Genomic DNA, 13,582 nt, shown 5'->3' on the forward strand with positions numbered 1-13,582 from the left:
CCGGACTCGCGGCTCTTCTTGCCAGTTTCTGATGCCACTCGCTCCACAGTCCCCCAGGAAGAGCGACATCAGAGGGGACAGGTCCCCTATACATGGAAACCACTTCCACTTGACACAGAACTTCACGAAGAGGAACCACGTAAAATGTGTCTTTTTAAATCTTAATTGACCCCCTCCCCTCGGCATATCTACACGCTCCAAGATGGTACCTCTTTGCCCACCCAACTCTTAAAACTCCCAAGACAGGGCAAAAGGCGGGAAGAGAGAGAGAAGCCGGGCTCGGCTAGGCTTTATTCAAACGCTCCAGTGTTGCTGTCCGTTTGCCCCGAATGCAATCGACGTGGGGGAGGCCGGGCCGGGGCGCCCTCAGTGGCTGGGGACGGCGCCAGGCCCACCGCGGCGGGGACGAGGCGGCATCCGCGGGCCACAGCGCCCCCTCGCCGCCCGTGCGCACGACTTCGGGCCGCATTGCCGCTGGGCCTTCCCGCCTCCCGGGAGTCCCGGGCAAGGAGTGGAGGGCGCCTCGGTCTGCGCCACCGCTGCTTTCCGAGGAGGATCTAGAGCCCCAGGCCGCCGTTTCCCAGAGCTCGGCCTCCAGGAAACCGCGGTTCCCGGAAACACGAGTGTCCTCGCCAACTCGTTCCAAAAGCACCGGCCACTGTGGGGACAAGAAACAGAAATGTGATGGTGTTAACCGATCCCTCTTTTTTTTTTTTTTGAATGCACACCTGGAGCAAAGTGTGTGTGTTGGGGGCGGGGAGGTGGAATCCACCGTAAATCCCGCAACCGAACTGCTCGGATCCATCGCTTTCAGGGCACGCACCCGGTTGGCCCGCGCGCCGGCCCTTTCTCTTCCATCCCGGTGAGGAGGGCAACCGAAAGTGACAGAGGCCCAGTGTCCGTTCAGACTCCGGCGCTCCACAGGCCTAAACAGCCTCCTCGCCCGTGAGCGGAGCATCCAGGTCCTGCTCCCCGAAAGCGGCGGCCGCGGGGTCCGGGAGCTCCCCGCGGTGACCCGAGACGCAGTTGCAGGATTCCAGGCCATCCTCGCAGGCGGCCGCGCGCCCAGCCATCGCGTCGAGCCTCCGCATTTGCAGCCTGTTCTTTCGATTGAGTTTTTAGAAAAGAAGACCGAGCCAACTTTAAGAAAAGGGAAAGTGATTTTATATATTAAAAAAAAAAATCAGAGTGCTTTAAAGCGAAACGGAGTTTATATATCCCGGTAACAATGCAGAGCGTAAATGTTAATGTCTCTGCGTAGGCATTTTAATTTGCTACAGTCACCACCAATAAAAACAGCATGTAGTACGATTCGACTGTTTAATAGTGCAAGGTAGACGGCTTTTATTAGTAGCAGGCAGCAGTATGGAAAATTTAGATTTCAGTGGAGGAGTATAATTGCTGGGGGGAAAAAAAAGACACTGAGCAGAGACTGTCTTCCGGATCAGCTGCGCTGAGCTGCGGGCAGCGCGAGAGCCGGCAGCCCTTTCTGGAGAAGCACCCTGGGCGACGCGAGACCCTCCAAAGCCACGTGCACATGTCTGGTTACACACTTAATTGATGTCAAAATCGAGTGTATCGGAGCTTATGCTCCCTGCTCCAAACTGGAGATGTTTTTGTAATAATTCGCTGTTTTCTTTTCTGCCCCTGGCAGAGATCAAGCCCTGGGGGTGGGGGGTGGGGGTGTGGAGTGGGGGAATCGAGGGAGAGGGAGGAGAGGGCGGGGGGAGGGGAGGAGAAGGCTAGGGGGGCGGCCCCAAATGCTAATGAGACAACAGCAGGAACTGGTCTTTAGAAATGGAAATACTCAGGCCAGTCCTCCTTGGAGATAAAAATTAGACCTGATTTTTTTTTCTTTTTTCACTTGAACTATGTAATTGGAAGGGAACCGAAGGCCCAGAACCTGGTCTGGCGCTGTGAACGTTGGTCATCCGTCGTGTGTCTGTCTCATTTCGGCCTCTTCCTGGCCGAATTCCCTCCTGGGAAGACCACGGATGCCGCGGACCCTGGGAAAAGCAGGCTCCACGGGGCTGCTGCGGCCTCTGATTCTCCCCGCTTCCCTTTCCTTTTTAACGCGACAATAATTGATTTAAAATAACTGCCCTGAACTGAATTAGGGCGTCCTGCTTGGGGTCAAAGCATTGCTGAAACTCACCTGCTGGGCCCTCGAGGTGGCGCAGAGTGTGTGGGGTGGGGTGGGGGTGACAGTTTGGGTAGGTGGTGAGGGGCTGGGGAGTGTTTGGGGGTGAGGCGTCTAGGAAAGTGTAGAGGGTGCAGGCTGGGGTTTGTGGGCGGCGCGGGGGCTCAGAGAGGAGAGCCGGTGTTGAGGGGACAGGCGAGGGTGCAGCGGTTTAGGGGCAAGTGGGGAGGCGGCTGGGGTCAGGTGCCTGGACTTCACATACCGGGGGGCCACCGCCTGCAGGCGGAGGCGGGTGGGCTCTGCTCAAGTCCAATCCTGCAGTTTACAACCGGTCTCCTTGGATCTGGGGGAAGGAAACACAGCCTCGATGGTTCCGCAGGCGGTCAGGCCCGAGGCTGGAGCCTCCTGGTCCTCGCGCTGCAGCCGCGCCTCGCAAGAGGCCGCATGGCGCCTGGGGTACCCTGGAGACCGAGACCCGAACGCGATCACTCTGGTCCTTCCGCGAGCTGCCCAGCCAACGGGCTGGGAAGTGGGCCAGAGGGGTTGGTAGGCGGTGGGGTAGCGGGGTGGGGGGTAGAGGAGTAGGGGATGGGGTAGAGAGGTGGGCGGGGAAGGTGGGTGGGGGTGTGGGGGAGGTGGGTAAGGGGTGGGGGTGTGGGGGAGGTGGGTAAGGGGTGGGTAAGGGGTGGGGGGGTGGGGGGGGTGGGTAAGGGGTGGGTAAGGGGTGGGGGGGTGGGGGGGTGGGTAAGGGGTGGGGGGGTGGGGGGGTGGGTAAGGGGTGGGGGGGTGGGGGAGGTGGGTAAGGGGTGGGGGGGTGGGGGGAGGTGGGTATGGGGTGGGGGGTGGGGGGAGGTGGGTAGGGGGTGGGGGAAGGAGAGGCTGCGGCCTGGAGCTCTGGCCTACCGCGTTCCCCACCCCCCCGCATTAGAGGCACCTGTTGTGTTGACCACCACGCCTGGGCCTCGCACACCCGCCGCCCCCTTCCCCGTGCGCCCACTTGCTGAGAGCCCACCGGTGGCCCCATCTGCCCCCACCCCTCCAAGAGCAAACGCCAGACGCCCTCCTCCACGGCCCGGTGGGGGAGGGCGGAGGAGGCCCGTGGAGAAGGGTGTCTGTGGGACTGGGTCCCAGAGCCTCCTGCCGAGCGCCTCGCCGCTGGGCCCCGAGAGGCGGCCCCCAAGTCGCCTGTTACCTGCGCTACCTGGGCAGCCGCGTGTGCCGCCCGCGGCCTGTGACTGTCTCGTCCCTTCCCGAGTGACAGCGAGGCTCCAAGTCCTGCCAGAGGCGGTCTGTCCGGTGACGATCGTTTCCCCCGAGTGCTTTACAACACAAATCCGAAAGAGGCGTCAACTTATTAAAACAAAATAAAAAACCCTTTGGGGGAGGCGGCGGCGTCCTGGAGAAGCACTGGAGGCGCGGGATAAACCGCATCCGAGAGCATTCGAGTCCTGACACCCAGGGCCCGCTGGCCACTGCGGACCTTGGGGCAGAGAGCTCACCTCAGGGCCCTCCTGGCGGCTCGCGACGAAAGCGCCCGGGATCTGGGTCCCGCGGGGGCACGCCGGGGCGGCGCGGGGCCGGCGGCCAGCTGCGAGGCCCCGCGCGGAGGCTCGCCCCGTGCAGCAAGCAAGGACGAACCGGAGGAGGTGGGCGTGAGAGCCGCGCACGCCGCCCGCAGGAGGACTCGGGCCATGGCGCCCTATTCCCGGCGCATCACCCGTAGCTCCGATCCGGGCACGAGAGTCCGGCGCGCAGTACGCGGCCGGTGAGGGGGGCCCGGGCCGCTCATCTCCCCCCCCCCCACCCCAAGTGGCAGCGGGCGGCCTCTGCGCGGGTCCCTGCGGGCCGATCTGGGGGCGGGGCAGTGGGAGGGGGCAGAGTGGCGGGCGGGGGCGTGGGGGGCGGCCGGGAAGGTGGGGGGGGGGGGCGGGCGCCGGGAGTCCGCGCGAGTGGGAAGGGGAAGCGCGCACTGCCCGGTGCGGCCGGGCTGCGGGCCGGGGGCTGGGGCTGCGCGAGAGGCGACTGAGCCACAAAAGCCTGCGCGTCCTGCCTCTCGCTCCCGCCGCCCCTCCGCCCGCCCCACCCCCGGCGTCCCAGCCCCTCCCCCGGCCGCGGCCAGGCGGCGGGAGCGGGCGGAGCCGGCGGAGCAGGGGAGGGGGCGGGCGCCCGAATATGCAGATGAGCCCGTGACGGACAGCTCCGCGTTCCAATGTCCCTCGGAAACTCGAGCGCTCCTTCCTCAACTCCTCACTCCCGACTCCAGACTCCCCCAAACCCCGACCGCCGGCCTGGCGCGCGGCTGCGCCCACCGGCTCCGAGCTGCCGCCGCCGCCAACGCCGCCGCCGCCGCCCCGCCGCTCCCCCGGCCCGCGGGGCCGCCCGGGCTAGTGCGCGGGCCGGCCTGCCTGGGCTGGCGGTCCCCGCGCCCGCCGCCGCCTCGCGCCCCGGCCGGGCGTGGATGGAGGGCGCCGCGCGCCCTGCCCGCTGCTCGGCGTGACGCGGGCCCCCGCGCCCCGCGCCCACCATGTCCTACCCGCAGGGCTACCTGTACCAGGCGCCCGGCTCGCTGGCGCTCTATTCGTGTCCGGCGTACGGCGCGTCGGCGCTGGCGGCGCCGCGCAGCGAGGAGCTGGCGCGGTCGGCGTCGGGCTCGGCGTTCAGCCCCTACCCCGGCTCCGCGGCCTTCACCGCGCAAGCAGCCACCGGCTTCGGCAGCCCGCTGCAGTACTCCGCCGACGCCGCCGCCGCCGCCGCCGGCTTCCCGTCCTACATGGTAACCGAGCGCGGGCTGGCGGGCGGGGTCGCGAGATGCCGGGCGCAGAGACCCTGGTCTGTGATCGGCGACCTGAGGGTCGCGGGGAACGTGGTGTGGGAGGCGGCTCCGAAGTCGCGGAGTTGGGGCCGTGGCGCGGTCGGCGGGGACGAGAGGCAGGGCGGTCGGCCGGCGACGGCCGTAGCGCGGGGCTCCGCGCGCCCTTCCCCTCGGCTGCCGAGGTCATCTCCCCGCGAGCCCGAGAAGTGCGACCCCACTGGGGTCGGGACGGGATCTGGCCTGGGTGGCCCTCTTTCAGGCGCCGAAGCTGGGCGAGGAGTCTTGAGCGGGCCGAGGCTCGCTTCTTCCGGCGCGGGCAGCAAGGGTCGGCGCCCCTGGGCCTCCGGGGCGATCGCCAGGCGCTGGGCACTTTCTCGCGGGGCTTGGGGTCACGGGGCTGGGGAAATCAGCGGAGCCTCGGCCGCGGCTCTGGGGCCCGGCCGGGCCGCCCAGATCTTCGCCTTCATCTGCCCCACAGGCCCGTGCTTTAGAAAAACATGTCGGCCGGCGTGCGGCCCGCTAAGTGCCGCCTCGGTCCCCGCGCGCCGAGAGCAGCCTCTGCGTCGCGGGGCCCCGGGCCGGCCCGCGCTCCTCCTGCTCCGCTGCCCCGCAAGGCCCGGGGGCTGGCAAAGAGTGTTTTAGACGCTGGGGGCCCGGACGGGGAAGTGCGGGGGAGGGGGGGGGGCTGGTGGCCACCTCCCGCCCTCGGCGGAATTCCAGAGCAGAGACGGGGTAGCCGGGGCCTCGGCGCTGGCTGTAGAAGTCTCGAATTTAAACGTTAAGGGTTGAATTAAAATGCTAATTGCCGCGTATTTGAAGAATTCGAAACGGTGACTGGCTTCGAGTTGCAAATTGGATTTGCCGAGCTTTAGAGTGGTGAATAGCGGAGCGGGGGCTCTGGGGTGTTTTTTTAACCATTTAAGGGAGGGGAAGGCGACTAGGAGGAGGAGGCGACTCTTTACACCAGGAGAAATTTAGATATCAAGAAGCTACCTGCGGGCCCGTGTGTGCGGGCCTGTTTGTGCACGCCCGTACCGGCGGCTCAGGGGCATTTGGGGCCAGATGTGTCATTTTTAGGAAAATGAAATCGTTGGAAAATTTGGGAATAAAACTGCAGCGCTTTCCGAGATCCACAGCTGGCGTTAAACGACCCGCTGCGTCCTCCGGATCTGTTGCTGCGGGAAGGCGCAGCCCCAGCTCGGGGAGGCACCGTGGGAAAGGCGGCCGCGGGCGGGCGGAGGGGTCGCCGGGGCTCTGACGCCTGTCGGGCCCTCGGACGACCGCTCACCGGGCTCTTGTCGCTTGCAGGGCGCGCCCTACGATGCACACACGACCGGGATGACGGGCGCCATCAGCTACCACCCTTACGGCAGCGCGGCCTACCCGTACCAGCTCAACGACCCGGCCTACCGCAAGAACGCCACGCGGGACGCCACGGCCACGCTCAAGGCTTGGCTCAACGAGCACCGCAAGAACCCCTACCCCACCAAAGGCGAGAAGATCATGCTCGCCATCATCACCAAGATGACCCTCACACAGGTCTCCACCTGGTTCGCCAACGCGCGCCGGCGCCTCAAGAAGGAGAACAAGATGACGTGGGCCCCCAGAAACAAAAGTGAGGACGAGGACGAGGACGAGGGCGACGCAGCGAGGGGCAAGGAGGAGAGTGCGGACAAGGCGCACGAGGGCACCGAGACATCGGCTGAGGACGAAGGTGAGCGCGGCCGAGGCGGCGCAGGGGCGCGGAGCCTCCTTCTTCCCAGGCGGGGCACCGAGCTGAGGCCGGAGAGGAGGCCGCCCGCCTGCCCGGCACTCCAGGCTCCGCCGCCTGGCGCCTCTGGGGCCCCGTGAGAGCGCCGCTCGCAGCGCGCGAGCAGGGAGGTCAGGCTGCCTGGAGCAGGCTGCTCGGGTGGGGTCGGGGTGAGGGATGGCGGGGGCGGGGAGCGGTGGGCAGCGGGGCCCGGGGTGCCACAGACCTTGCCCCCCACCCCGCGCCTCTGCAGGGATCAGCCTGCACGTGGACTCGCTCACCGACCACTCCTGCTCCGCCGAGTCAGACGGAGAGAAGCTGCCCTGCCGCGCCGGGGACCCCCTGTGCGAGTCGGGCTCGGAGTGCAAGGAGAAGTACGATGACCTGGAGGACGACGACGACGACGACGACGACGAGGACGGCGAGCGGGACCTGGCGCCGCCCAAGCCCGTGACCTCGTCGCCGCTCACCGGCGTGGAGGCGCCGCCGCTGCTGAGCCCCCCTCCCGAGGCCGCGCCCCGCGGGGGCGGGGGCGGCAAGACGCCCCTGGGCAGCCGGACGTCGCCAGGCGCGCCGCCGGCCGCCAGCAAGCCCAAGCTGTGGTCTCTGGCCGAGATCGCCACGTCGGACCTCAAGCAGCCGAGCCTGGGCCCGGGCTGCGCGCCGCCCGGGCTGCCCGCGGCCGCCGCGCCCGCCTCGAGCGGGGCGCCGCCGGGCGGCTCGCCCTACCCCGCGTCGCCGCTCCTCGGCCGCCACCTCTACTACACATCGCCCTTCTACGGCAGCTACACAAACTACGGGAACTTGAACGCGGCGCTGCAGGGCCAGGGGCTGCTGCGGTACAACTCGGCGGCCGCGGCCCCCGGAGAGGCGCTGCACGCCGCGCCAAAGGCCGCCAGCGACGCGGGCAAGGCGGGCGCGCACCCGCTCCCGGAGCCCCACTACCGGCCCCCGGGCGGCGGCTACGAGCCGAAGAAAGGTAGGCGGCCCGCGGGGCCCCGGGGGCGGAGGGGGGCTGTGGGTCCCGGCGGGCGAGCACCCCTAGGAGCCGGGAAAGGGAACCGGGCACCGGTAGGTCTGGCCGGGGAAGCCCTGTCCCTGAACCGGGAACGGGAACGGATGGCTTTGCACTCCTAAGTTAGAAATGAAGGAGGCGGGGCGGAGCTGGTGAAGTCAGAAACAGGGTGGGGGGCCCGGCGATCCTGCCTGGAGACTGAGACAGGACTGACCCCTTTATTACTTTTTATTTGATTTGTTATTATTCCTGTTGTTGGTATCCTGACTGTTTTCGGTTTGGCAAATACAAATCGACGCCAAATGTAGCTTCCCTCCGGCGTCCTGAGCGTCAGCCTCGGCGCTTTCTGTCGGTTCTTGGTCTCAGCTCAATCTCTTCTTCTGCCTTCGGCTGCAAGGAGATAAAGCCTTCTGCTTCCTCCCAGGGGTCTCCGGTTTTTAAATCTTCAGAACAGAAAACGAGAGTCCGTTTTCTCCCTCCCTTTCTTTGCCTCGCCTCTGTTGCTCCTAATGGAGGCTTGAGACGATCAGACCTATAAAAGGAGGTCAAGGGGGCAGAAAACGCGGAAATGTGACGGGCGAGTGCCTCAGGGGGCGGGTGAGGGGGGGCAGCCGGGTCCCCCAGACCGCTTGGGGGTTCAGGGGAAAGGGCACGGCGTGGTTGGGCGGCGCGGGGCTGGTGGCCGCGAAGCTGTCGCGAGGCAGATGGCTCTGGGGTCGGGTCCTGACTAACTGCCCCCTCCCCTGACAGATGCCAGCGAGGGCTGCACCGTGGTTGGTGGGGGCGTCCAGCCCTACCTATAGAAGGGCCGAGACAGCAATGCAAGTAAGTGGGCTCCCTGGGGTCCCCCTTCCCCACACCCCTTGCGGAACCTTCCACCAATTGCCCAGCAAATTCGCTTAATGTGTATTTCTTGCTTCTTGCCATGGGGTCTGAGGACAGAGCCTTACTTCTCTCTCTCTCTCTCTCTTTTTTTTTCTTTTCTTTAAGTGGGAGAGGATTATGCTCTTTTTGAGAGCTCTTCTTTTTTTTTGCTCAAATTCTGCTTTAAAAAAAAAAATCACTCCTTCAACTGGGAATGTATTTATTGCACCACTGCTGCTGTTTTCTCTTTGGAAAAACAGATTCTTAAAATCTGGGTATTTGTATGCAGTTTGGAACCTTAAAAAACTACACTTAAAAGGCACTTGCTTTCATGAGCTAGTGTTCCCAAAACTGGGAGTATCAGACCCCTTTTTAGATGACATTTGCAGTCAGGCTGGAGAGACACAGAAATACTAGTCTTTTATCAGGCCTGTCCCCGTGTCCAGATGGAGTAGATAGTACCAGCAGTTTGCCTGGCTGACAGTAGTGTCTCAAAAAGAAAACTACTTTACAAGTAGGCAAAATTACTCATCACAGATCTTGAAGGTGGGCAAGAAGCAAAACCTTCTGAGATGAGCCCTTTTTAGAATGTGGTGATTGATACTGGTGGGGCTGAAGGATTTGGGGGATGACTTGGTTTTTTCCTTGGTCCACAGGTAGGTGTCACAATTGCTTTGGAAAAAAAAAAGTCAGCAGGCCATTCTCTCCTCCCAAGTTCATAAATATACAGATATATATATATATATAATGACCTCTAAATCCCGACCGCGTCTTGTGCCACTGTAAAAAGGAAGGATCCACAGGGCACTGCCAACCCACAGACTCTATCGGAACAGACTTTTGTTGGACATACGTGAATTTGTTGGCATAGTATAGCTTCCCCAATGTATGTGTGACTTTTGAAAACAATCTTTTTTCTCAGGATATCTTAACTTGATCACTTCATTGCCACGGTATATATTCTATAGGTGTGATAGGATTTACTGTAAAATTTATTTGTAAAAGATGTACACAGTAGAAATAAAACGTGATTATAGAACTTGAGTACTTAAGAAGTGGAAACAAATTTGATATTTATTTTTATAATGATATAAAGCTTCTAGTAATTTATGCAAGTTGTATTGCAATGGAATCTAAACCTTTTGTAAATAAATTCTGCCTGGTTTTTATTTGAACATTGCTGGTTATACAATCTTTGTTGGTTGTTTAACAAGAATTCTTTACTAATTTATATCTTAAATTGTAAATAAAAACAAACTAGTCTACAACAGTGTGGTGTTTGGGGCTCATTTGTCCTGGAAAAGGCTTTGGGTAGGGAGCCCTGGGGATGCAGCCCCTCCCCCCAGGTGATCTGACCTCAGGCTTTTTAATGAAAATGTGTAAAATAATCCCTCCCTTCTGCTCCTGCAAGAAGGCAGAGGCAGGAGCAGTACACAGTAGGGAGATACGCATGGTTTTACATTATTTATATACACCTGCATTGTAAGAAAATCTGGATTTTGTGTTCTGAATATGCAAATGGCTTGTTAGTGTACATTTAAAAAACTTGGCAAAATAAAGTGATCTGATACCCCATGCATTAGGGTCCATTGGACATTTATTTCTGGGCTTACTGAGCCTCCTCAGTAACTAGAGTATTGTGAGTGGATAATGTGGATAATATGGGGTATAAATGATGCCCCCACCATAAATTATTGAGTGAAATAATTGTTTATTGTTTATTTGAATTATCCAAATTGGCGTAGATTATTCAGATTTATTGAACGACTTCTTAACTCTCCTTTTCATATAACTCATGTTTAACACAAGGCGAAAATCTGGGGAGGAGAGATTTATTTTCCTTTCAGTGGCTCTTAGCCTTACCCTGGGGGGAAAGAAAAGTTTAAAGAACCCTAGACTATTACCTCGTTATTGTGTGACTCACTACCTAATTTTAGGACAAGTCTACAATTTGTAGTCAAGGAACATATTCCCTTTGATTAGTATCATAAAAGCAGCAAAACTGTCACTTTAATTTTCAGCAAAATTATATGGATACCCATATAATATAATTTCAGAAAAGAAATGAACAATCATTTATTTCCTCTCCAAAGATAAATTGAGTGAATATAACTTACGGTTATAAAACAAGAATAATAGCTTCTTAGATTGCCCTTTAATCAATCATACACTTATTTTTCAAGAGGTTCATCTATTTTATTCCATGATTAATAATGTTGCAGCCTGAGAGCATTATTGGATCCCAGCGGGGGTCGGCCCGGATGCTTTTAGCTGCTTTGGAATGGTCAGTTGGGGTTCATTATGGGCTGATATTGAACAATTTATAAAATCTTGTCTAAACATCTGCCGGCTCTGATAGGCCGATGTGTCTGAGGATGGGAAATTGCTGGACCAGTTGATATTGACAAACAGATCTCTCTCCAGTGGCTTTTTGTGCCGTGGAAATTAGTGGCCTCTTGCTGGGGTCTTGTTAGAAAGGGTATTCGAAAGTAATCTTAGCTACTTGAGGCAAAGCTGGGGGGCTGTGAACTGGTCACAGAGCCCTGCCTGTTATGGGGTCTGACTGCCCAGGAAGGCGCAGACCAAGGCTTCAGTTTTCTGTTCCTTTTCAGGCATTCTGTTGGCTTGGAGTAGATAAGCGATCAGAGGTTAGCAGAAAGCGAATCTTTGCGGGTAGAGACCTATGTTTTCCTCCTTCCTGCCTCCCCTAGTAGAAGACCTGGACATGTTTGGAATAGAGCTATCTCTTGGCGACAGGGAAGATTTTTCACGTGGGAAGCCTGGTTGCTCTGTGGCAGCCGTCTGGAGGAAAACAGATTTGAGTCTGTGCACATAAAAGGGAGCCAGGAGCTCCTTTGCCTGTTTTTGTTTCAGATGGAACCTTTGTGGAATTACCGGGAGGATAATGATTTTCCCTCCAGATAGCATTTGACATTGCAGTCTGAAGATGTTAAGCGGTTTTGCTTTTATTAACATTAGCCATATTTCCTAAATCAGCAGAGAATCCAACCCCCGTGACAGCAATATTTCCTGTATGTGATATTCTAATTTGAAGACTTGGGTGAAAAGTATGAAAGTTAACAATATTTAACAAATAGGCACTGAAAGACCACGCTCCCTGATGAAGATACATAGTGACAGCCTCGGGCTCTTAAGGAAGCAGGGAGAACGAGGAAACCAAGTAAAAACTGATCTCCCTGCATATGTTCAGAAACTGAAGCCTGGATGAAAACTGCCTCCCTTTGGAACAGAAGATTGTTTTACCTGGATACATGATCCCTTCGCGGCACACACAGGCGTGCACGCGCGGCGCGCGCGCACACACACACATACACACACACACACACACCCTAGACCTCCTTCTCAGGGACAATCTGCACCTTTCAATTGGTGCAAACTCCGAGCAGCTCAGGAGATTAGCCCAGACTAACGAATCCTCTTTGATGTTTATATGCCCAACAAATTACCAAAGATTTCCATAACTTACCCACCCTGCCACCTGACCTGAATTTCTTTCGGGAAAACTTGATTTTTTTTTTTAATGTATGCTAAGCACAGAAAACCTGCAGGTGTTTAGAGGGATCTTTTTTAAGGAAACGTAGAATGCACTTTACGGTTCCTCCGCGGCAGATCTTCAGGAAAGATGAGGGAGAAACAGAGGCCCTTCTCAGGGAAGAGGGTTACTGTGTCTGATTTCTCTCTTCTGCTTTAAAATTCAGCTAATCAAACATTACGTCCCGGCCCACGGAGACTTTCGCAGATGTTAGCGGAGGCCGGGGAGAGGGAGGCGGGCGGCGGCGAGCGCGGGGCCGCGGGGCCGCAGGATGGAGCCCGTGCGGCCCGGCCCGCCGGCCTCTGCCCTGCGCCGCCCGGGGAGCGTTAGAGCCGATTTATCGGAATTCGCGCTTTAATCTCAGGTGGGACCCTGGGGCCGGGCCGAGAGCAAGCGGGGCGCTGGCCCGGCGGCGCTGCCTCCCGCGCCCGTCAAATGTCAACATTTGTTCCCAATAAAAGAGTTATTGTTTCTGCAAAGCTGCTGCGCAACTGCCTTTGAAACTTGAAAAGAACTTCATCCACCTTTGTCTGCGGCCAGGCGGCGGGGCCGGCGGAGAGGAAAGGACAGGGGCTCCGCGCAGCTCGCGCCGCCGCCGCCGCCGAGCTGATCCAGGAGGCGGCGAGCAGCCGGTCCCCGCGAGGCCCGCCCCGCGCGTGTTCAGCCGACACCTGCGGGCCTGGCCCGTGCGCGCTGCTGCTCGTTTTGCGGTCATCTCACACCGCATCGAGATATTATCAAAGAGGCTAAGAGTCAATTCGATCTTTTGTTTCTTTAACGGGACAGAAAATATGCCCTAAACTTTCTCTGCTCAAGTCGAAGTAAACAATCAACCGTTTGCCAAAATCATCCAAAGCCATTTATCTGTGAAGTCAGAGCATCTCTTCAAGTGTAAATAATACACTGGATTATTATAAAGTTCCTTCAAGTAACAGTCTCCAATGATCACCCACCATATACATTTCCTTTAGTTCCCCCGTGCATTGACAATCCCAAGGAAAGCATTCATTTTAACCCCCAAATTAAGGACATAAATAGACCTTTTAAATATGTGTTTTTACACTGCTTTTTAAAAACAACATTGTAAACACTTAAAAAAATGTGTTAACTCAAGAGGCAGTCTTGGGAACAATACACAACAGTCTGTGATATGTGGATATTATGATTAACAGCATTTGAATTTCTACAAATCGCAAAGGGGACATGTCCCTTTGATGTATTTGCAAACCTTTATGTAAGTGACAAATCCCTACAGATATTTTAAAGGCTTATTATAAGGAGAAGTAATCTATGACAATATAATTTTCCAGTTGCTGGAAATTACTTTCTATTGGCCATAATGACAGCACACGCCAGCCCTCCCCTGCCCTTGTGCTTCAAGGCCAACAAGCTGGTGTTTGATGCTGTGCACTTGGACATCAGGCCTTGGCAAGTGAGAGAGAAAGCAC

At 58.0% G+C, this 13,582-nt stretch overlaps 2 protein-coding genes across 3 annotated transcripts; one reads left to right on the forward strand and one right to left on the reverse strand.

The window, feature by feature from the left end:
* Nucleotides 1-261: 261 nt before the first annotated feature.
* Nucleotides 262-4,666, reverse strand: LOC139178046 (transcription initiation factor TFIID subunit 4-like). The gene is made up of 6 exons (XM_070774931.1): nt 4,450-4,666; nt 3,640-4,127; nt 3,333-3,459; nt 2,403-2,483; nt 824-1,098; nt 262-658 (listed from the first exon to the last, which is right to left on the reverse strand). Exons 1-6 carry the CDS (start codon nt 4,664-4,666, stop codon nt 284-286), a joined length of 1,563 nt encoding a protein of 520 aa, XP_070631032.1. The 3' UTR covers nt 262-283.
* Nucleotides 4,383-9,851, forward strand: IRX2 (iroquois homeobox 2). Of its 2 annotated transcripts, none has more exons than XM_070774883.1 (5): nt 4,383-4,913; nt 6,261-6,666; nt 7,010-7,681; nt 8,468-8,542; nt 9,238-9,851. In XM_070774883.1, exons 1-4 carry the CDS (start codon nt 4,665-4,667, stop codon nt 8,518-8,520), a joined length of 1,380 nt encoding a protein of 459 aa, XP_070630984.1. In that variant the 5' UTR covers nt 4,383-4,664; the 3' UTR covers nt 8,521-8,542; nt 9,238-9,851. The 2 variants fall into 2 exon arrangements, with proteins under 2 accessions (XP_070630984.1, XP_070630983.1); XM_070774882.1 differs by having other exon boundaries at nt 4,386-4,913; nt 6,956-7,681.
* The last annotated feature ends 3,731 nt before the right edge of the window (nt 9,852-13,582 follow it).

This window comes from Bos indicus, chromosome 20 (assembly GCF_029378745.1).
Source record: "Bos indicus isolate NIAB-ARS_2022 breed Sahiwal x Tharparkar chromosome 20, NIAB-ARS_B.indTharparkar_mat_pri_1.0, whole genome shotgun sequence".
Taxonomy (NCBI): domain Eukaryota; kingdom Metazoa; phylum Chordata; class Mammalia; order Artiodactyla; family Bovidae; genus Bos; species Bos indicus.